At 39.3% G+C, this 22,918-nt stretch overlaps 1 protein-coding gene across 1 annotated transcript in view; it reads right to left on the reverse strand.

Annotated features, from left to right (window-relative positions):
* Positions 1-291: 291 nt before the first annotated feature.
* The window catches only part of LOC139314453 (serine/threonine-protein phosphatase 4 regulatory subunit 1-like), a 44,318-nt gene continuing 21,691 nt past the window's right edge, over positions 292-22,918 (reverse strand). Inside the window, exons 10-19 of the mRNA XM_070940085.1 lie at positions 21,596-22,035; positions 16,099-16,316; positions 14,840-14,929; positions 13,829-14,014; positions 12,292-12,453; positions 10,776-10,876; positions 8,581-8,701; positions 7,705-7,839; positions 4,497-4,638; positions 292-2,346 (exon numbers count right to left, since the gene is read on the reverse strand). Of these exons, the coding sequence (XP_070796186.1) occupies positions 2,192-2,346; positions 4,497-4,638; positions 7,705-7,839; positions 8,581-8,701; positions 10,776-10,876; positions 12,292-12,453; positions 13,829-14,014; positions 14,840-14,929; positions 16,099-16,316; positions 21,596-22,035 (1,750 nt within the window). The 3' untranslated portion in view covers positions 292-2,191. The remainder of the gene's footprint in view (positions 2,347-4,496; positions 4,639-7,704; positions 7,840-8,580; positions 8,702-10,775; positions 10,877-12,291; positions 12,454-13,828; positions 14,015-14,839; positions 14,930-16,098; positions 16,317-21,595; positions 22,036-22,918) is intronic.

The raw sequence follows: 22,918 nt of genomic DNA on the forward strand, positions 1-22,918 counted from the left end.
AGAATTTAGTTTACACATTTTTATACTGAAATACCAAAGACATATTTTTAGATGTTCAAAAAACATTTTAGAAACTTGCAAAGTAAATAAGATTATTATAAAATCTAAAAACTGTTTCGCAACCTGGAACACAATTTTTCATAGCATTGTGTCCAAAATGTGTTAAACAATTCTAATAAATTAAATCATTGTAGTTTTTTTTTTTAAAAAAGACACAAACAGACAATACACAGGACAGCTACTTATTTGTAACAAGGACATTTAAGATATTAGCTAAATAATCAGGCTTGCAACAAAGCATATTTTACAGATTTTCTAAAGTGATTCCACTATGTTTATCCCAAAATTAAAATCTTTCTTATAGATTTTTGGGATTAAAAACCTTGTCTATTTCAATACACAATTTAAAAACATTTTAAGAATATTGTTCCGTAACTAAAAAAACCATTAACTCAAGCAATGATCATTTATTTCCGTGAATGATTCCTAGGAGGTGCTTATGTCACATACATTTTCATTCTGCCAAACAAATCATGCTGTAAAAGGGGGTTGTTTTGGGGGTGGGGGATTAGTTCTTACACTAGTAGATATAGTAAATTCTTTGTATAAGTTAAATGTTCGTATCTATCTAGAGCTAGGGGACTCACAGTATAATTTTTAAGGTGGGAAGGCTATGTCCAGCAGCTCTCACCAGACGGTGGTTTTTCAACCTTGGTAACTTTAAATATGTGGACTTCAACTCCCAGAATTCCCCGGCCAGCTAGTCCACATATCTAAAAGTTGCCAAAGTTGGGAAACACTTCACAGACCAAAGTTTCATTGTTTTTCCAAATCTCTTGTATTACTGTATTTTAACAATGTAAAATCAAGATAAACATTGATCTACCTCTTTCCCTTTCCTTTTCTGATTTATATTTTTTTTCCATTTTTATCTTGTCCAAAGCAATTAAGAAAAACTATTATTTTACTCTATAGCTTCAGGAAGAAGCTCAGGGATCAAAGTGGTCTTAATATGACCTCATATGCACATAGAAAGATCAGGGCCATTTGCCCTCTAAGTGGAGATCCTCCCATACTAAGTGGAAAGCTGTTTCAGAAGGTCTCTCAATCTTCAGACATAGCTGATGATGGAATACACAATTAGGGGAGTTCTGCAAAATCCAAGGGCTATACAGATTGCTAGATAAAATATTTTATACTGAATTTTCTGTCAATCTTGGGAAAAAAAGAATATTCCCAGTATACACACTCAATTCTTGGAACTTCAGACTTATGCTATCTCATATCCCTAGCTTCTTTCTCCTAAGAGAAAATGTTAATTTCCTTTTACTGAGCAAATGTTGAGAAACTCCCCAAAACATGTCAGTCCTATTCCTGCGGTTTATAGACCCAAGCATCAAACCGTCTCCTATGAAATATACCCTAGAAAATATGTAAGGATTTCTTCAGATGTAGCTGTTTAAAAACAGCAGTTTTTATCACAAGACAGACCAGCACCATCCAAAGATAACAGGTGAATAGGAAGGACAAAGAATAGTTCATTTAATTTCCCACACTCTGCTAACGATCATGAAACTGTCTGCCATCACCTTAAAGAGAACGTTAATCTGCACTTTTACTTTATCTTTTTTCAAGTTACAGATTTGTTTTCTGAACTCTTTACCAAAGAGCACATTTCCATGCTTTAAATAATGTAATACAATATAATGGGGATGCCCGTGGTTCAATTAAGAACAAAATAAGCAAGAGGCCCACGTGTTTTAGGTTCACCAACAATGCTCTTAATTTTAGTCAAACCAAGTATTGTCCTGGTTTGTCACTGTAACTTGAGTCAGCGTGAAAGGCATTCTTAGTTTGTGGAATGATGTTTGAGCTGCAAATATGCACAAGCTCACATAACCATATGAACATATAGCTGGATGTTTGATAGACAAGCAGTACTCCTCGTATTCATGAAAGAACATAATTATATTAAAAAATTAAAAAAACCAAATATTCCATATCAAGGTGGCATGTACATAAAAGGACAAACATGTTTCTCACTTTAATAAACAGGATTAAGAACATGGCCTTTTCTTGCGAATTGCATTATTTCCTTGATAAGAATCCTCTTCTACCACGTTGGTTAGTAGTCATAGCAGGAACTTGTTAGCTGAATAGTAATTTCATAGACTACATGCACAAAAAAATGTTAATTTTGCTTTTCAAGTAACGTGATATGCATGTTACTGAGTTTTGGTTTGATGGTGGCAAAAAATGAAACGTCTTGATCCCTATCCGCTTGGAGAACCAAAACAGTCTCTTCCACAGCATCCAGATGAGGGTTCCCGACACTTCTAAAATACGCTAAGAAATTAATATGAGAATATTATTCAGCATCAAAGCATTCGTTTACCTTTTTTTAAATGTTCAGTGAAAAACCAACAATAAAATGCAAAGTGAACAAACAAAAGGAATAGGAAATGAAAATACTACTCAAAGTCTTTATAGCAAGGAAAAGCACAGAGATGTTTAGGTAATTAAAGCCTACGAAAGTGAGTGGAGTGGAGTGGAGTGGAGTGGAGTGGAGTGGAGTGGAATGGAATGGAATGGAATGGAATGGAATGGAATGGAATGGAATGGAATGGAATGGAATGGAATGGAATGGAATAGAATAGAATAGAATAGAATAGAATAGAATAGAATAGAATAGAATAGAATAGAATAGAATAGAATAGAATAGAATAGAATAGGAGAAAAAAGAGTTGGAAGGGAACTTCAAGTCCAACCCCCTTAGACAGGAAACCCTATATCATTTCAGACAAATGGTTATCCAATTTCTTCTTAAAAACTTCCAGTGTTGGAACATTTACAACTTCTGGAGACAAGTTGTTCCACTGACTAATTGTCCTAACTGTCAGGAAATTTCTCCTTAGTTCTAAGTTGCTTCTCTCCTTGATTAGTTTCCATCCATTGCTTCTTGTCCTGCCCTCAGGTGCTTTGGAGAATAGGTTGACTCCCTCTTCTTTGTGGCAGCCCCTGAGATATTAGAACACTGCTATCATGTCATCCCTATTCCTTCTTTTCATTAAACTAGACATACCCAATTCCAGCAACTGTTCTTTATGTTTTAGCCTCCAGTCCCCTAATCATCTTTGTTGCTCTTCTCTGCACTCTTTCTAGAGTGTCAACATCTTTTTTACATTGTGGCGACCAAAACTGGATGCCGTATTCCAAGTGTGGCCTTACCAAGGCATTATAAAATGATATTAACACTTCATGTGATCTTGATTCTATCTCTCTGTTTATGCAGCCTAGAACAGTGTTGGCTTTTTTTGGCAACTGCAGCACAAGTCTGTTATTATACCATGTTGTAAAAAGGAGTCCCTGTGGATTTTATTCCACTAGTTGTTGCCGACTCTTGGTGGTGGTCCTCGTCTCTGTTTCAAGGTCATTGAGCTAGCGCTGTCCGAAGACATTTCCATGCTCATGTGGCCAGTAAGATGTCACGGAGCACTGTTACCTTCCCACTAAAGTGGTACCCATCTACTCGCATTTGCATGCTTTCAAATTGCTAGGTTGGCGGGAGTTATGCTGTAAGAAAAGGGCAAACTGAGTCATTTATGGAGACAATTCCACAATCTTGCTACCACTGACAATTTTATTCTGTACCACATCTTAGGCATTTCACTTTAAATATATCAGAAGGGTTGGAAGAACCAATAAGCAAATCTGCACTTACACAGATTCAACAGATCAATGACAGAATACACACTTGCAATCAGGAAGATCCCAGATGACTTCTGATGATGACTTCTTGTTTTTTTGTTTTTCAAATTTGATTGTTTGCTGAGATTGTGGGAGGCAGGATTATATTAGGGGAAATTATTTTTGTACGGCATGTTTTGCTTATTTTAACAAGCTTAAGAGTTCTTAATGTTTTATTTTATTTATTTATTAAATTTCTACACTGCCCGTGTCATCAAAGTCACTCTATGCATAATGCATAAACAAAAGATAAAAACTTGAGGCAAAGCTGGAAACAATTCTTCTCTTGAAATTCCAAAATGTCATTGCTAATCAGGATCAACAATATTGGGTTTAGATGAACGAAATTCTAATTCAGAGTAAAGGAGCTCAGCTTGGCCAGGTGAGTCTAACCCGTTCACGTAACCATCAATTTCTGGTAGAAGGAGAGCACAAGGCAGCAATGTTATGGCAACTGAACCTCATGTAATTCTTTTGTTCTTAAGTTTTGCATTATCTATATTCAGAAATTGTAGGTGCTTCATCACTGGAGGTTTTTTAAGAAAAGACTGGACAACCACCTGTCTGGAATGGTATAAGGTCTCCTGCCTGAGCAGGGGGTTGGACTAGAAGACCTCCAAGATCCCTTCCAGCTCTATTCTGATTATATAATTTTAAAGAGGACCACTTAGTGCATATTACCACTATTACTTGTTGACAGAACTCAACTACATTTGAAATCTGTTTGCCTACAAAAGGACTAAGCATACCTTTCTCCAATAATGTCTGCCTCAATGCTTTGGCAAGCAAAACCCGTACATTTGGCACAGGATCAGAAGCCAGGCTTAGAAGGCTGGGCAACAGGTGTTCAACAAACTGGTCCACGGGCATGCATTCTTCTTCAACTACTGCCTTTAATCAGAAAATAGGAAAAAGCTCTACAGGTAGTCCTTGACCTACAACAGTTTGCTTAGTTACAACAGGCACTGAAAAAAGTGACTTATGACCAGAGCTGTGGTGGCGCAGTGATTAGAATGCAGTACTGCAGGCTACTTCTGCTGACTGCCGGTTGTCTGCAATGTGAATCTCACCAGGCTCAAGGTTGACTCAGCCATCCATCCTTCCGAGGTCGGTAAAATGAGGACCCAGATTGTTGGGGGCAATAGGCTGACTCTGTAAACCACTTAGAGAGGGCTGTAAAGCAGGGGTGAAATGGTCCCGGTTTGGACCGGATCGCCCAATCCACTAGCGATGGCAGCGGGTGGTTCGGAGAACCGGTAGCAAAAATCCCTACGCCCCCACCCCCACCATGCCCAGCTGAGCCACACGATCATCAGAGGCTTTTTTTAAAAACTTTTAAAAGCATTTTTTCTACAACCTCTTCCGACGAAAAAATGCTTTTAAAAGTAAAAAAAAAAAGCCTCTGATGATGGCGTGGCTCAGCTGGGATCGTCAGAGGCTTTTCAAAGCATTTTTTTCTGCAACCTCTTGGCTGAAGAGGTGGTAAAAAAAATGCTTTGAAAAGTCTCTGACGATCCCAGCTGAGTTGCCTGATCGGCAGAGGCTTTTCAAAGTATTAGAAAAAATGCTTTGAAAAGCTTAAAAAAAAAAAAAGTTGGCCACGTCCACCCAGTCACATTACCCCCCCCCACCAAGGCACGCCTACAGAACCGATAGTAACAAATTTTACATTTTACCCCTGCTGTAAAGCACTACGAAGTGGTATATAAGTCTAAATCAGTGGTTCTCAACCTTCCTAATACCACGGCCCTTTAATACAGTTCCTCATGTTGTGGTGACCCCCAACCATAAAATTATTCCTAAAACCATTGAAAATATGTGTTTTCCGATGGTCTTAGGCGACCCCTGTGAAAGGGTCGTTCGACCCCCAAAGGGGTCCCGACCCACAGGTTGAGAACCACTGGTCTAAATGCTATCGCTATTTTTCACACTTATGACCGTTGAACCATCCCCATGGTCACATGGTTTACATTCAGATGCTTGATAACTGACTTATATTTATGACCGTTGCAGTGTCCTGGGGTCATGTGATCACCTTTTATGACCTTCTGACAAGCAAAGTCAATGGGGAATCCAGATTCACTTAACAACCGTGTTACTAATTTAACAACTGCAGTGATTCACTCAACAAATATGGCAAGAAAAGTCGTAAAATGGTGCAAAACTCACTTAACAGATTTCTCACTTAGCAACATAAATTTAGGGCTCAATTTTTGGTCGTAAGTTGAGGACTACCTGTATTTAGAGGGGTTCAAGTGAACTGATATGGATTATTGCAATTATATATAAATTTTGCTAAAATCTATAGTTGCAAATAAATGTATTACTATAACTACAGCTAAAAGATAATTATCCTTATGAGACACTGCCTTTAACGAAAATAAAATACATTACTGACCAAGCTAACCTTCATAGATATAACAATTGTAATATGCTATGTATTCCCATGTGTCTGTCTGTGTCTATTCAGATTTAGCATGTCAGACAGATTGTAGACGTGGGTAACCACATGAATTTTACATGGGATTGGAACAATGGCTGTTTGTTGAGACATGCTAACAGGTCTTTTTAGATGTGCTAAAGATGCAAAACAGCCGGATACTCTACTCAGCAGTTACATCCAAAATAGCTAATTTCTTGCTGATCTTTGCAGAGAAGTTTTGTTGATCTATGCGCTCTAATACGTGCACATTGCAAGTCAAATCATCTTGCATCCTCAAAACTTCTAAAAATAGCCTAAAAAGCAGAACACAGTCCATCCCATTGACAGATGGTACAACACAGTGGTGGTACTGAATGTTCAGTAATATTAATATTGTACAGGCAAAATGGAAGAAATTGATTACAGCTATAATGCTTAATAGTACAATTACGTAAAAAATAATTAGATGTAGAACAAGGAACTAAAGACTTCCTTAACTTTCTTCAGCATCATGCAAGGTATAAAAGATAGCACACATCACACAAGAGACAGGTTAGCTTCTGATCCGTTTGATACTCAGAAGGAAGTTTTATCTTTTCTGCAAACAGTTTTGATATTAACACAACCTTATATCAAATCTAGTTCACATGATATTAATGCAAAAGAGCTTAGGCTGAGAAACTGTACGCAAAGGCTATTTGGTTTTATTTAAAAAGTTACGTGGCGTTTTGTTTAATGAAATACAGACCTAATTTCAATGTATCACAATTTATACAATAGCAGCTGTGGGAAGCTGTTCTGACTTCTGTAGTATCCACAACGCCCACAGAAGCTATGAAATGAAGAGTTATTAAGCTACTAGTTGACAAATTAGCTTTACAAAGCCAGAAAATAAATTTGCTTGGTACTACATGAATTTCCTTCAATCCTTAGCAAAAGTTTTATCTAGAAATGTAAGAACTTAATTTAAAAAAAAAAATTAAACAGCCAAAGAGTGATTGCCATTGGTAAGCAATGCAGGTATGTGTCATCATGCTTTCGGATCACAATGTTTAGCGACATAGATTCCCATCGTAAGTTGAGGACTACCTAAAGGTATAAAATAATCTTCCCCAAATAAACTAGTGAGAAGAGAATTATAAAAAGAAAAAAAATCACCTGCATTATCATGTGTGTCTGTTTATATTCATATTCTGAAAATAACCTCAGAAGTATATGAAAGTGATTTTTTTCCCCTTTCCTTTCAATGATGTCCAATTCTCAGAAACTGCCTGGACAACTCCCTGCATTTTTCTTGGCAAGGTTTTTTTAGAAGTAGTTTGCTACTGTTTCTTGGTTACACACCTGAGCCTAGATAACCAGAACAAGTTTCCTTAGGGTACCTTTCATGTTTTAAAGTTACAGGTTCTCTCCTCAAATTTCAAGTCAAATTTCTCACGCAGGGGACTTAGGGTATGATTAGCCTTAATATCGAAATTGCATCAGAGAGCTCTGCTCTTTGCTCACATCACAGACGCCGCAAGACGCAGACTCACCTGGCAGATGAAGGCAAATGCTTGTCGACCAACCCACTTGGAACAATGGCGGAATCTCATAATCAACTCATTAATGAAATTTAATCCCAGAGAGGTTGCATTGTATGCATAGAACTTCTGCAGTATTGCTACGGCCTGCAAAAATATCAAATAATCAAGCAGGAGCAGGGACAGCAGTAGTTATAAAATACCATTCCCACAGCAAGTATCACTCATTACACATTTGTTTCCTGTGAATCTCTATAAATAAATATGATTATTATGAACCTTGAGAAGGGTAGAGAAAGCTTGAACAGCATTCTTCAAAATGAAAAATGTCTTCTGCAGTCACGACATAAGCCTAAGATTGAAAATCAGGCTTTCAGATGCTACATCTTTTCTATCCTGCTCTACGGAGTGGAGAGTTGGTCTCTGACTGAAAGCCACTTGAAGAGACTAGAAGTATTTAAAATGTGGATTTACAAGCGGCTGTTATGTATAAGCTCAGTTGACAAAATCAGAAATGAGGAGGTGATAAGCCGCCTGGGAAAGCAAAGGGAAATCATCAAAACCATTAAAAAGCTAGCGTTAGAATATTTTGGACATGTGATGCAACGTCTGGAAAAATACTTCATTTAATCCTCCTGGGAAAGACTGAAGGCAAACGAGGTCCAGGAAGAAGAAAAACATGTCTTCAAAATCTAAGGGATTGGTTTGGACAAAACTCAGCAGCACTTTTTTGTGCAGCTGTTAATAAAAATAGAATTACTAACATGATCGCCAACGTCCAATGACAGATATGGCACAAGAAGAAGAAGAAGAGCATTTAAAAGTAGACTTGTTACGTCAAATGACTATATCATGTAGAACAAAAGGAGATAAAGACTGGTGCTTTACCAATTTGAAGGAGATCCACCTGACTTCAGAAACTTTATCTGAACAGAGCGTTAGTGCAATATGTCTTAAGTGGTCGTACACATCATTGGGATTATAAAGTTCAAGTATCAAAATGAGCTGCCTGAAAGAAAAAGAAAAAAAATTAATTATATACGTTCTAGCTTTTAGCTGAAAATACAGATAAGTCTGGAAAATAACACTATTAAGGAATATCAACAGGAACTCAGCATTTTGCAGTGGCTTCTTCTGAACTTTCTGCTTAAAGAATCATTTACAGATCAATTACGATCTTTAGCTGCCCAGAGTTGCCTTTTCACTGAGATGTGCAGCATATATATATTTAATGGGTGGATGGGTGAGTGGGTGGATGGATGGGTGAACAATTTTAATATCCTTTAGATTCTTGAATTATATTCTCCTTACTGCTGGTTATATATATTTTTAATTTTGTATTTTTCACTGGTGAAATACCTGCAACTCAAAAACCAACCTTGAACAACAATGGAAGTTGCCAACATTACGCTACATATATTCACTGCTACTGCAAGAAATATAAGGCCATGCTTGCGCCATATGGGCACCTACTAATAAATACATTTACTAAGTGATTGACTACAGTAATCTGAGAAACTAATGCAAGAGGGCAACACTTGACATAAAAGAAAATGTTACAAGGTTTTGCCACTAGATGTCAGAGATGTTACAATATGTTACACCATCAGACTAGTAACATTCATTTGCAGTTAACACAAAATTAACCAAATTATGCAACAGTAGCATCAAAGGTACTGGAACATAAGGAAGAAACTTATTTCACTTACAAAATTTGAATTTATTTAGCTTCACACAACAGAATTCAATGGAGTATTTTTTGTTTCTTTGAATTTTGTTTATATTACAACAAGTAAGTTTGCAAAAAAATATATATATATGAGAAAATAAAATTTGTTGCTGTAGTTGTAATTTAATAGTCTGCCATATTATACGACTTTTGGCAGTTAACAATAATTCAGTGTTGACTTATCAATGGAGGCTATTCCAGAAGCCTTGGGTCACCATGAGAACAGAACACATTGAGGAACCCCACATCATCCCATACCGGACAGGAAATGTGACATTACCAGCAATATTTTCTGAAAAATGCACCCCAAGGGGATTAAATCTAGTTGGTGGGATGGTCCTGTAGGTTAAATCAGCACTTTTAATTACATCTGGATAACTGTCGAAGAACTGAACATTAATGTAATATAATCATAGTGCTGAGCACATGCTAACATGCAGGGCATTGCATTCTAGAGCAATTGCAGTTTCTGAGCAGCAGCCTCCAAGGGCAGTCCAATGTCAAGTGCATTGCAGTAGTCCAGGCAAGTACTGAGGACAGCACATGTCCTCCTACTCCAAGCAGGGGTGAACTGGCAAGTGGGCCAAAGCTGGGCAAACAGCCTCCTGGGCGTAGCCTGCACCTACCTCCAGCAATAGCTATCAGTCCAAGAAGAACCCCAGTCACACCTTTGCTCCCAAAGGGGCAGGGCTACTCCCTTGAGAGAACCACTGGAACTAACCGAGGGCCACAGTGAACAAATAGCAACTTCGTCTTGCTTGGGTTCAGTTGAAGCCTGTTTTCTCCCATCCAGACCCTAAGAATCTCTAGGCACTGGGACAAGATCTCACGGCATCTTCAGCTGAGCCTGGGGTAGTGATATATAATTAAGTATCATCAGCATATTGATGATTCTATTCCCCAAACTGTTGGATGACCTCACCCAGCAGCTTCATGTAGACATTAAATGTTTTTTGGGGGGGTGGGGGGAGAAAAATCAAACCTTACAGCAGCAATTTTTCTTCTCTTTTCTCCCCCATTCACCATACCAATTGGAATAATCCATACAGGAAGGAGCAAAATTTCTGAAATTAATACCTCCAATCCCCATTCCTCACAGGTTGTCCAAGATTCTCTGGCCGATGATATCAAAGGCTGCTGAGGGATTTAGTAAACCCAGGAGATCTCCATCCAGGTCCTGACAAAGAGTGACCAATGCCATTTCAGTACCAAGCTCAGGCCTGAGCACTGAAAAAGGCCCAAATAATTTGCTTCCCCCAAGACACTGTTTTAATTATGCCTTCTATGCTTCAAGGTAAATAACACATCCATTAAACAATAAGCTTATGGAAAAATCAAAGGAATCTTAACTTACTCTGCAAGTTCATAACGAAATCTCCAATTCCTGCTATTGTCAGTTACCACAAATTCTTGAAGCTGATAAAGGTATTCACGTCTTTTTTCAGCATGAAGCAACTAAAAACAAAACAATAAAAAACAATATGTCTGGCAATTGATTTTTCTTTTGCCTGAAGGCACACACAATGTTTGATGTTAATGTAACATCTGTGAAACATGAAATGCTTATTTCATAGAAATACTTCATTCGCAGTACAGGTAGTCTTCAACTTAATACAATTCATTTAGTGACCATTCAAAGTTACAACAGCACTGAAAAAAGTGACAGGGATTTTTTTTGGGTAAGATGGCTACCGAAAAACCTGTCTGTATAGGACAAGGATCATTAAACATGCATAAAATCCAGGAATATAAATGTGGAAGAAAGTGCTCCTTCAGGTAACTTGGTCTTAAGCCATTTTGAGCTTTAAAGATCAAAACCAACTTTTTGAAATGGGCCTGGAAATGAATCAGCAAAGAACTAATACTACAGGTAGCCTTCGGGTTACAACAATTCATTCAGCGACTATTCAAAGTTATGATGGTCCTGAATGAATAGTATTGTCAATCCTGAAGCTGGCCTGACTGAGGCCATTTTGAGACTTCAGCACTGACACACTGGAGAAGAGGGATAGGGAGGGGGGAATAGAGATAGTTGGGGTGTTGTAATCAAATAAAATACTTTCTCTTGGGAACCAAGGGCATTCCTGCAGTTGTTCAGAAGGAGGGGCCTGGAGTCATCTAGCAACTGGACAGCGTCCTGATTGGACCATGTGATTGATTGTTTTGAGAAAGTGAAAAACTTTTAATTTTAATTAGGTGAAAACTGCGGGAATAGTTAGAGTCGGTTTTCACCGGCCTGTGCCAATATGATATATCCAATAAAATTATTCTTTGAGTACCTGACTCAGAGTTTTGTTTGCTATGGGTATGTTACTTGGAACCCTGACAAGTATATTTAACGAGCCCCTGCAGTCATATAATCATGATTTTTGCACATCCCGTTGGCTTTGCACAAGCAGTCAATAGGAAAACAACAGGGAATTGAAAGTTCAAGGATCCTTGTTTAAGGATCCATGCTATTCCTATTTAATGACCGCCAAGGTCCTTTCCAACTCTGTTGTTCAGTTAAAGCAGGGTGTCAAACTCAAGGCCCGGGGGCCACATCCGGCCGCAAGATGCTTAAATTCGACCCATGGGGGTGCCCTGGAAAGAGTGAAGGATCGGCCCATGGTGCCTCTGCCAGAGAAAACTGGCTCCCAATCTCCGTTTTTGGCTGGGATGTGTATATATGTTTGTATCAGCCAATCCCAGTGAGCATTCCTATTGTGAACTGAGGTTTCCAGACCATTTTCAAAGCAGACCCATCCTCAGCAACTGCAATAACCCAACCAGGAAATTGCCAGAGCATGAATGACCGTTGTGAGGCTGTCTCTAAATCTGGGTCTTTTCTCAGGAGAGAGGTAGGTGGAGCAAATGTGAACTATCCCTACCTTTAAGAAATCATAAAGATGTTTGAGGATTCCAATGCGTACTTCATCCAGATCTTTTAAGAAACCATTGAAAATAGGCACTAAATCGGCTGCTGTTAGCTGATCTCCCAGAATTACAGCCAACTCGTGAATGGAAAAAGCAAGCGTGCGACGGACTTTCCACTGAAAATAGTTCACATAAATGGGCAGAACAGTACAGAACACAGTTGAGTAAGCACAGTAAGGTTAAAAGAATATTTAAACAAGCAAAATCTAAGGTATGCAAATTTACAATGCTACCAAATTGCCAATAAATCTTTTCTCTCAGGACTAGAACCAAAGATAATTCAATGGCGCTAAATAGTGAACAATTTCAAAGGATAAACTTTTCCACCTAAAAAAATATTGAAATCCTGATAACTAAATGAAATGGTCACAAAATTATTATTTTAGTTCATACTAAAATAAAAAAAATAGCAAAAGTCTACCAACATTACTTTGCCTGCCCGATGAGGAAGCAGTTATGTTTGTTAGCTGTAACTGTTCAGTGTTATAATATGTAACCGCCATCCCCCATCCCTGAATGTTATGTTATTTGGTCTTTTTTGGGTGGGCAGATGTGTCTTTTTCTTATGATATTCTCTTCATAGAGGTTTCGGTCCAAAACTTAACTATTTAGAAAAGAATATGTGTAGCTCAAGGTTGAACTCTGGAGTCCTTGGAGTTCACCTAGCTTGGTTGTTTTTTGTTGACATTTTATTACCCGTCTGTGTAATGTCGTCAATGCTAGGTACTGATGTTACCTAACTGGGGAATGAAACAAGAAAACTACCAAGTTCAGGCAGCACTAAGGACTCCACAATTAACTATTTCCAGGAAATCTGGAAAAATATAATTTTTTTACTATATAAACTAACATTCCAAGTGGGCTAGGTGGTGTCTTATTTACCCCATTAACCTTATTTACCCCATTAACCTGATTTACTGTAGCTCTGGTACAGGCTCAAGGTTGACTCAGCCTTCCATCCTTTCTAAGGTAGGTGAAATGAGGACCCAGTTGTGGGGGCAATAAGCTGACTTTGTATAAATATACAAAAGGATGAAGGCTATTGCTGAGCACATTGTAAGCCGCCCTGAGTCTTCGGAGAAGGGCGGCATATAAATCAAATAAAAAAAAAAAAAAAACAGACTAGTGATAAAAGTAAGCCATTTATACACAAAATAAATGTATATGACTCAGTGCATTTAGAACCTAAGCAGAGCCCTACTGGATCCATCTACTCCAGCAGTCTATTCTCACAGAGGCCAACCCACTGCAGATGGCATTCAGAAGCAGCCATGCTGCCATCATTGCTAATATAAACCCAACAAAAAACATACAAACAAGGTATCAATTTTCTGAAGTATCTACCTCCTTAAAACTTAAGGGAATTTACTTTGAAAGGGATTACCTTAAACAAACCAGCAGAGGTTAATAATAAATACTGCATGCTTCTCACACATTTATATGCATAGCTTATATGCATCGCAAAGCAATACCGACTGCTTTGTATTTTACCTGTACGTCGGATGCTAAAGTTTCATAGGTGTCCTTCAAACAATGCCAATTTTGCCTGCCAAGTGTTAAGGCCACACCTGGAAGACTGTATGCACAGTGTTTCGCAATTTCAGTATCAACTGTCTGTGCTCGAGCAGGGTCTGTCATAGATAAATACTGCTCCAACAAAGGCTGAGGTATAATGTCCTGAAGATTAAAAAAAAATACTAAATTATTGATAACAATAAATTAAACAAGAGTAAGGCTATACTACTGCTAAAAGACACCTGTTCTTTTAGTATAGCATTCTATCTCTTCCTCCAGATGGCAACCACATAATGCCAGTGTAGAAATATACAATGGGCCAAACACAATCAGTTCTTCAATAGGGAATAATCAGCTTCTTCTACACTGTCACATATGCTAAATGTCACACCAGTCTGCAAGGCCAATGAACTAGATAAAAGGAACTGGAAATAAGTTACAAACCAGAAATAGACACATTTTGTGTATATAGTATTATAAAATTATACATCTTTACAACACTGATGGCAGTGAATCAACCTTTGATATTTCAGTGTTTGGTTTCAATTTTAACATTAGTTACACAATATAGTTTTTACATTTCTGAACTTGCTACAAGAAATCAATGTATTTCACATTGTAATACATTGTAAATCAATGTATTTCACATTGTAATGAATAAACTGTTCAAGCCAAACTATGTTTATTTTTTATAATAAAATCCAAGGTTGAAGAAAATTCCAAATAGGATAAGTGAAATATTCAACCTGGGTTAATCTAGATTAAGCATAATGTTTTTTGTAATAAAAGGAGACAAGAAGTATGAATTGGATGCAGATTCAAAATAATGCCTAGGGCCAGGTTTGAAAATAATGTTTTATCAAGCTTAAATCTCTTTACATAGTAATCAAAATATGGATCAATCAGCACTGAAGTACAAGAGTTAGTTTAAGAACAGGTTTTTTAAAGATCTCAATTATGACCAGGAATATCAGAAAAATTGGAAACCTGCAATTTTGATTTATCTTCTTCAAGATGTGGATCATTCTCTTGTGCCTCTAAAGCTTTGTTGACATCATTGTGTTGTTCTTCTGACTTCTGTAAAAGTGCATAATAATAAAATATACATCATTAAAATGCAATACAACTGAAATGTAACAAAAAATCTATTTCTAAGAACTAAATTACTGTGATTAAAAAAAGGCCAAAAGTATCTTTGTATTATATTGCTTCTACATTCCACTTAAACAGAACATTGGGCCAAGTGTAGAGAAAACCAATAAACATTTGTTCCATTTGGCTTGGCTCAAAAAGCAGTAAATTTCAAGCTTAACATTTATTTTTCTTCCGGTGTCAGCATTGGGATACCATTTTTAACATTTTTCTAATAATTCACTGAAGATCTTTGAGTGCCCTATCTGCAGGTTATCAAGCTTCCTTTTTGTAACTCTTTGCCAATCTAAGTATTTATTGGGAGAACTTGCAAGATTCAGTAATTAAAGGTAGTCTTCAACTTGAAACCACAATTTGATCTCAGTCATAGAGCGAAAACAGTAGTAAAGTAAGAAGCCCACATGAACGCATCACTTAACGACCATAATCCTGACACTCCGAGTTGTGCTCATTAAGCTATCTCCTGTACTGTTAAGTGAAGTGAAATAGATGCCTACTGATTTCAGCTTCCGTTTATACACCAAAGGGAACTCCTCTGAAGGGCTTCAGGAACAGGGCTTAGATCTTAGGGATTTTATCTCTGTTTCTATAGCCCATCAGAGGAGTTCCCTTTGGTGCATAACTCTCTTTGAGAGTTCCCTTTTACTCTCAAAGAGCTGCCTGCCAGGAGGGAATTTCAGCTACTCAACAGGTGGCAACAGCTTGCAACTTTTCCTGCCAGTTTCCCCACTGACTTTCTGGGGAAGCCAGTAGAGAAGATTAGAAATGACTATCACATGATCGCAGGGCACTTGATAATAAGTGCAAAAACGTTGCCAGGCATCTAGATCATAATCATGTGATCATGGGCATAGTGGAGCAACATTTTGCGATGGCCGATAGTGCTTTATGAGCTGTAAACTGAGGACCACCTGTAAATAGCTTTTAGGTTATCTTTAACATATGTCTAACTGAGTGAACCTTTCAAGTTGCATTTGCTTTCTAATGTAATTTTCAATCCAATTCCCTGGCTAAAATTCAAAGAAACCAAAATTATGGAAAATGATTGATGGACGGTTGACCACCACCTGTCCTTTCCCACAACACATATTTACCGCATTTTTTATTATAGTTGGCTCAGGTAGCTTAATCACATCAGCCAGACTTGGCAATGAAGATAAGATATTCACATCTGCTGTTCTGGAAGTACAGACCAAATTTGGGATGTCTTCTTGATAGGTATCATTAACTTCCACATTCTGCTTGCTGTCACAGCCACTGACAGAATCAAGATGGGCAGCTCTGAGTGCAGCAGACAGTACTTGAACCTGAGCTGATTGAATGGAATAAGTCCCATTAAGTTTTCAAATACCGTACTTCATTTTCCAAAATATTAAAAACATATAAGACTTTAAATAAAACAGCTATGGATAATGAAAATATTGTATACAGTGGTTCTTAAATCAATGAAGGTGGGTTTATTTATGGCCATAGGGAATGTTCAGATCCAGAAATGTTTATAAAGACAGGATGACCTTGGAAGTCACATATAAACATTTCATGGAAGCTACACGTAAGCTGAAAGTATCTTGAAATCAGAGGTCTACAAAGAGTCACAGAGTAAGAATGACATTCTGAGCACTCTTAGTAGTCATAAAAAATATTAAATACAGTGAGGTTGCCTGCTGAATAAAAATACTTAAGATTGGCACTTAAAAATATTTATTTGGAAATCATAAGTTGATCGTTTGATATTGTTTTGCTTAATGAAATGATTTATGCTAAAAGTGATTGTGTTAATGGAGTCTGGAGCTATTATAGGTAACTGACTGAGTGGAAAACAAGTGGCATTGATGCTCACTTCATGAAAATACATGTCCTCAATAGGAATACATGTCCTCAATAAAAATTATACTTGGGCAACAGATCAAGAATGCCAATGGTTTCTTTCCATCCAATAAGATCAGATAGAATTTATTTATTTTTTTATTTATTTATTTATTAGATTTCTATACCGCCCTACTCCCGAAGGACTCAGGGCGGTGCACAGCCAGACAATAAAAACACATACAATACAAAATTTAAAAAATAGAATAAAATCAAATTAAATAATTTTGGCCCCGACAAATTTAAAACCCCAAACTTTTAAAACCAATTTAAAATTGAATATATAAATACTAAAAGATATTTAAAATTTTAAAAATCTTTTATAAAAGAGGGGGAAAATTAGGCCAGGCCGGCCTGGTGAAATAGTAAGGTCTTTAAGGCGCGGCGGAAGGTGCGCAGATCCGGGATCCTCCGTATCTCTGGGGGGAGCTCGTTCCAGATAGTAGGTGCCCCCACAGAGAAGGCTCTCCCCCTGGGGGCCGCCAGTCGGCATTGTTTGGCTGACGGCACCCGGAGGAGCCCCTCTCTATGGGAGCGTACCGGCCGGTGGGAGGCTATTGGTGGTAGTAGGCGGTCCCGCAAGTACCCGGGTCCTAAGCCATGGAGCGCTTTAAAGGTGGTAACCAAAACCTTGAAGCGCACCCGGAAGACCACCGGGAGCCAGTGCAGCTCGCGCAGGAGAGGTGTTACATGGGAACGCCATGTCGCTCCCATTACCACCCGCGCGGCCGCACTCTGCGCCAGTTGGAGCCTCCGGGTGCTCCTCAAGGGGAGCCCCATGTAGAGAGCGTTGCAATAGTCCAGGCGGGAGGTGACAAGGGCATGAGTGACCGTGCGTAAAGAGTCCCGATCCAGAAAGGGACGCAACTGGCGAATCAGGCAAACCTGATGAAAAATCCTCCCGGTCACGGCCGTCAAGTGCTCTTCTAAAGACAGCCGTGAATCCAGGAGGACGCCCAAGTTGCGAGCCCTCTCCGTGGGGGCCAATGATTCACCCCCAATAGTCAGTGATGGCGTCAACTGACTATATCGGGACGTCGGAAACCACAGCCACTCAGTCTTGGATGGGTTGAGCCTGAGCCTGTTCCTCCCCATCCAGATCCGTACGGCCTCCAGGCACCGGGACATCACTTCAAGGGCATCGTTGGGGTGATCCGGGGTGGAGATGTACAGCTGGGTGTCGTCAGCGTACTGATGGTACTCCACCCCGAAACCACGGATGATCTCGCCCAGCGGCTTCACATAAATGTTGAACAGGAGAGGCGAGAGGACCGACCCTTGCGGCACCCCACATATGAGGGGCCTCGGGGTCGACCTCTGTCCCCCTGTCAACACAGACTGCGACCGGTCAGAGAGAAAGGAGGAGAACCACCGCAACACAGTGCCTCCCACCCCCAACTCTTCCAACCGGTGCAGCATGATACCATGGTCGATGGTATCAAAAGCCGCTGAGAGATCTAACAGGACCAGGACAGAGGAGCACCCCCTGTCCCGAGCCCTCCAGAGATCATCAACCAACGCGACCAATGCCGTTTCCGTGCTGTACCCGGGCCTGAAGCCCGACTGGAACGGATCCAGATACGTCGTTTCATCCAGGTGCTGGGGGAGCTGTTGCGCGACCACACTCTCAACAACCTTCGCAACAAAGCGAAGATTGGAGACCGGACGATAATTTATCAACATTGCCGGGTCCAGGGAAGGCTTCTTGAGGAGAGGCCTCACCACCGCCTCTTTCAAGGCGGCGGGAAAGTCACCCTCACTCAGCGAAGCGTTTATAATCCCCTGGAGCCAGCCTCGTGTCACTTCCCGGGAAGCCAGTACTAACCAGGAAGGACACGGGTCCAATAAACAAGTGGTCGCGTTCAGTCTACCCAGAATCCTGTCCACGTCCTCAGGGGTCACAGGATCAAACTCATCCCAGATAACATTCTCAAGACCTGCCCCTGTCTCTCCCCCTGAGACTACCCAGTCGGAGTCCAAATCTTCCCGAATCTGAGTGATTTTGTCATACAGATACTGAACAAAATCCTCGGCTCTACCCTCCGAGGGATGCTATGGGTGCCATCAATCAATGTGTGGCACTGATGGTCTTAGGTACTATGACTTCTCCGTCATCTGGTCAGCTCCCTTCAAAGATGACAATTCCAATCCTGTTAGTCTTCTGAAAGTCATGAAGACCTCGCTATTATTTCAAGTTCTGGAGTTAGGGCATTAATGGCTGTGTGATATGCACATTACCCTTTTACTGGACTTTTTTTCCAGGGCCTTAACTAGTTTTTTCTTTAGTGCAGCAGCCCCCAACCTTTCTAGCTTGGCGGCCTGGCCTGGCCTGGCAAGGGGGGGGGGAAGGAGGGCGTGACAGGCGCAGACACACAGCTCCACTTGTGTGAGCGGCATGTGCACGCCCTCCACTTGCGCTCACAAAGCTCCACTCACACGAGCGAAGGGCACTTGTGTTCACCCGCGAAGCTCCATTCACGTGAGTAACCTCTGTTTGCGCGAGTAGAGCTTCACACACATGCACTTGCCCACAAGGCCTGATTTCGAGCCAGCCATGGCCCGGTAGTGGGTTGCAGCTCAGCAGTTTGGGACCCCTGCTTTAGTGGACTATGGCTTTGTTTTTGCTTTCATCTTTGTTTATTTTGAGTACATTTGACAGATGGACAGCCATATAAATGTGTTAAATAGGTCAGTGTGCCTGAAGACTGGGAAATTGGTAATGAATTGGTATGACAGAGTGGCTGGTTATGTCTGGGAAGAATGGGACTATACGTAGTCCTTGACTTATGACTAATGGTTTAACAACTGTTTCAAGTTATAACAGATTTGTAAATTGGTACTTATGACTAGGCCTTGAAGTTACAACTGCCATCCCCCATGCCACAATCACATGACTGTATTTAAGCATTTGGCAACTGGTTCACATTTATGACTGGATAAAACATCCCAGTCTTCTGACCATTATGTGTGACACTTTTTGCCAGTTTTCAGCAAAAATACCTATTCAAATGAATGGATTGTTTAACAGCCATGTGATTTGTTTAACAACTGCAGTGATTTGCTTTACAACCATTGTAAAAATGGTTGTAAAATCTAGTCTGGTCAAGCGCTGCCACAATTTACACCACTGTTTAGATGGTACAAGCAACCAACTCCACTATTTAGGAAATTTAGCCAAATTATCCTTTAGTTGCCTAATATTGGAGTATAGTCACAAGTCTACTTTTTCATGGCTGTAGAGACGATCAGGACTCTTTTCAACCAAGGAACATGACTCTTTTCAACCATTTTGCCCTCTGTCAGATTCTCACTATCCTCTTTCTGGACCACTGTCCTAAATATGAGAACATCTGCCAGTTCAGCAACAGTTGAATCCATATATAGTTGGAATATAAGCCCTATTCTCCCATGGAAGCGAATAAAGTTTGGAGGCTCATGCTAAATGGGTTTTGCTTATTCTTTTTTTTTTTTTATGTCCCCTGCAAAAATAAAATATTGGGAAAAACACATGAATTGAATTATAAGCCCAAGAAAAAAATGTTTGACATTCAGAAGATGGTGAAAAAGCAAGGAACCCACCACACGAAATCTGGACACCAATTACTAGGAATAAGAAGTCACAAGGAATTAATTTACCAAGCTCAGACAAGAACCAGCGAACAGCAATTCACAACAAAATTAACAGTTTGCTGCCATGTAATGTCATATTTGACCCAGCAAATTGATATGCCAATGAAAGGCTGAGGTGACATAGAAAAGAATGTGTGATGGACGCTAATAAATGATAAAAGGACAAGCTGTACACATCTCTATTGGAAGAGCCCCAGTTTGTGCATGCAAGTATCATCTATGCGATGCCCCCAATCTCTGCATATCTCCCAGTTAGGGTGTACCAGGGCATGAAAATATAAGAAATGTGCATACAAGTATAAGTCCACTAGAGGGACCTGAGTTTTATGACACTTTACTATAACAAGCATAAAAAGCCCTTTTGATGTTATTAACGTAATTTAAAATAGGGGTCTCCAACCTTGGCAACTTTAAGACTTGTGGACTTCAACTCCCTGGGTTACCAAGGTTGGAGACCTCTGTTTTAAATTACGTTAATCTATGGTTTCTCTCATGGTCAAAATACTCTGAGATTCTGCAAATAAGACCTTTGGGGAACAAGCTATCTGCCAAGGCTATAGCCTTGCTTAACACATTGTAAGCCACTCTGAGTCTCCGGAGAAGGGTGGCATATAAATCAAATTTAAAAAAAAAAAAAAAGGCGAATAATGGTGGAAGTGGAAGCCAGACAGAAGTGTGTTACGGGGAAATATTATAATCTTAATAAGCTTAAGTTCTGATTCACAAATGGGTTCATTTTACTGTTTTCCCCCACTTTTACTGTCTCTTTTGGAAGAAAAAAAATACAGGATGCAGAATCTTCTCTCTCAGACCAGGTGAAGAAAGGAGCGGGGGGAAGGTATTCTCAATTAGAAGTCAGAGCTAAACCGGAGCTGGGAAAGGTGTTTTCCATCAGATGCCCAAAATTTAGCCCTGCCTATCTGACACGTTCCTGACAGTTCTGTCTTCGATGGCTCAGGATGAAAAATTTTATGAGTGTCAGGGGAACTATAGAGCGCTCTGAAAATGCTTTTTCTTTGTAAAGAAGCACTGGGCAACTAAGAGCAGAAATTTCAAGAAGACACCACCACCAGGATGGCCGCTAGTAAAACTTGCCTTGAACATCGGGGTCATCCATGTGCTGCTGCAAACTTTGCAGAACTTTTTTAATTTCACTGCTGGCAACGCAGTTATTATAAAGTGCCTGTGATACAGAGTTGCTCTCATGTATCTCTGTCTTGCCCTGAAGAAGCTCTATATCTTGGCTTATATCAGGAAGAGGAGGTCGCCAGTATAAGAAAGTATTAAACACATCCTGTCCGGACTGGATTCTTGAGCTAATTTCCTGATATTCGCTGGTTTGACAGTTTTTAATATCGTTAGTTAAAAAAGTCTCATCTCCCTGAGGTAATATAGTCTGATCTAGTCCAAAATTGATGTGTATGGCTGAACATTGATTCTGTGCATCCAGGTGTGACATTTCAGAACAAACCACAGGGGTAAAGGAAGATTCCACTGCCAGAGATTCCAATTTATTTTCCACTGAGTTCTCTGATCTGAGAAGAGAAATACTGTTAAAACAACAGTGAAAAAAATAAAGCCAACATAAACTGAGCTCACTTAAATGTAGTGGTTTAAATACAGTTTAAATTATGATTGTTGTTGTTAGTTGCAAAGTTGTGTCCGACCCATCGCGACTCCATGGACAACTTTCCTCCAGGCCTTCCTGTCCTCTACCATCCCCTGGAGACCATTTAAGCTCATCAATTATGATAGTCATGGCTTTTCTCTCAAAATTAATCCTGCTTCTGAAAACACTGTTGCTTCATAAGATTAAACAAGCTTAAATTTAACTTGTTTAAGTAATTTCAGTTATTTGTTAATTACTTGGCCTTCCAAATCATATTTGCTGTGAGGTCAAGAAATTGACACTGAATTCTAAATTGTCTGATCAAGGAGATCCCAAGATCAAATAAAAGCTTTATCACGCTACTGGGGCTTTTTCACCACATTCAGAAGAGAAGGAAAGTAATAAAACAGAAGTCAAATGGCCTCTGAAATTCTGGATTAAAGTTTGAAATATTTTTTTTCAAATTTTGCCACAAGATAATTTGTTTGAAACTGTCTTGCTGTAAAAATGTGTCTTAAACTTATGATCACTACTTTATCTCCAATCTGATATATGCAATTTATTTCCACCATGTTTTCTTTGTACGTCATAAAGAGATGAAACAATTGGAGAAATAAAAAAAAAATTTTATATCCAAGCAAATATGAGACAGAATAAAGTAAATTTCCAATTTTTTTTAGGGGACATTCAGTCATTTACCTTTCTAATATTACACTTACTGGGTTTTTGTTTTAAAGAAGAACTTCTGCAGTTGTCTCGTATTTTAAAATCTGGTTTTCAAAGTTATGATTAAATACTCCTTTCAATTC

The sequence above is a fragment of the Pituophis catenifer genome, unplaced genomic scaffold, assembly GCF_029215685.1.
Source record: "Pituophis catenifer annectens isolate HBS135680 unplaced genomic scaffold, rPitCat1.0.hap2 SCAF_3, whole genome shotgun sequence".
Lineage (NCBI taxonomy): Eukaryota > Metazoa > Chordata > Lepidosauria > Squamata > Colubridae > Pituophis > Pituophis catenifer.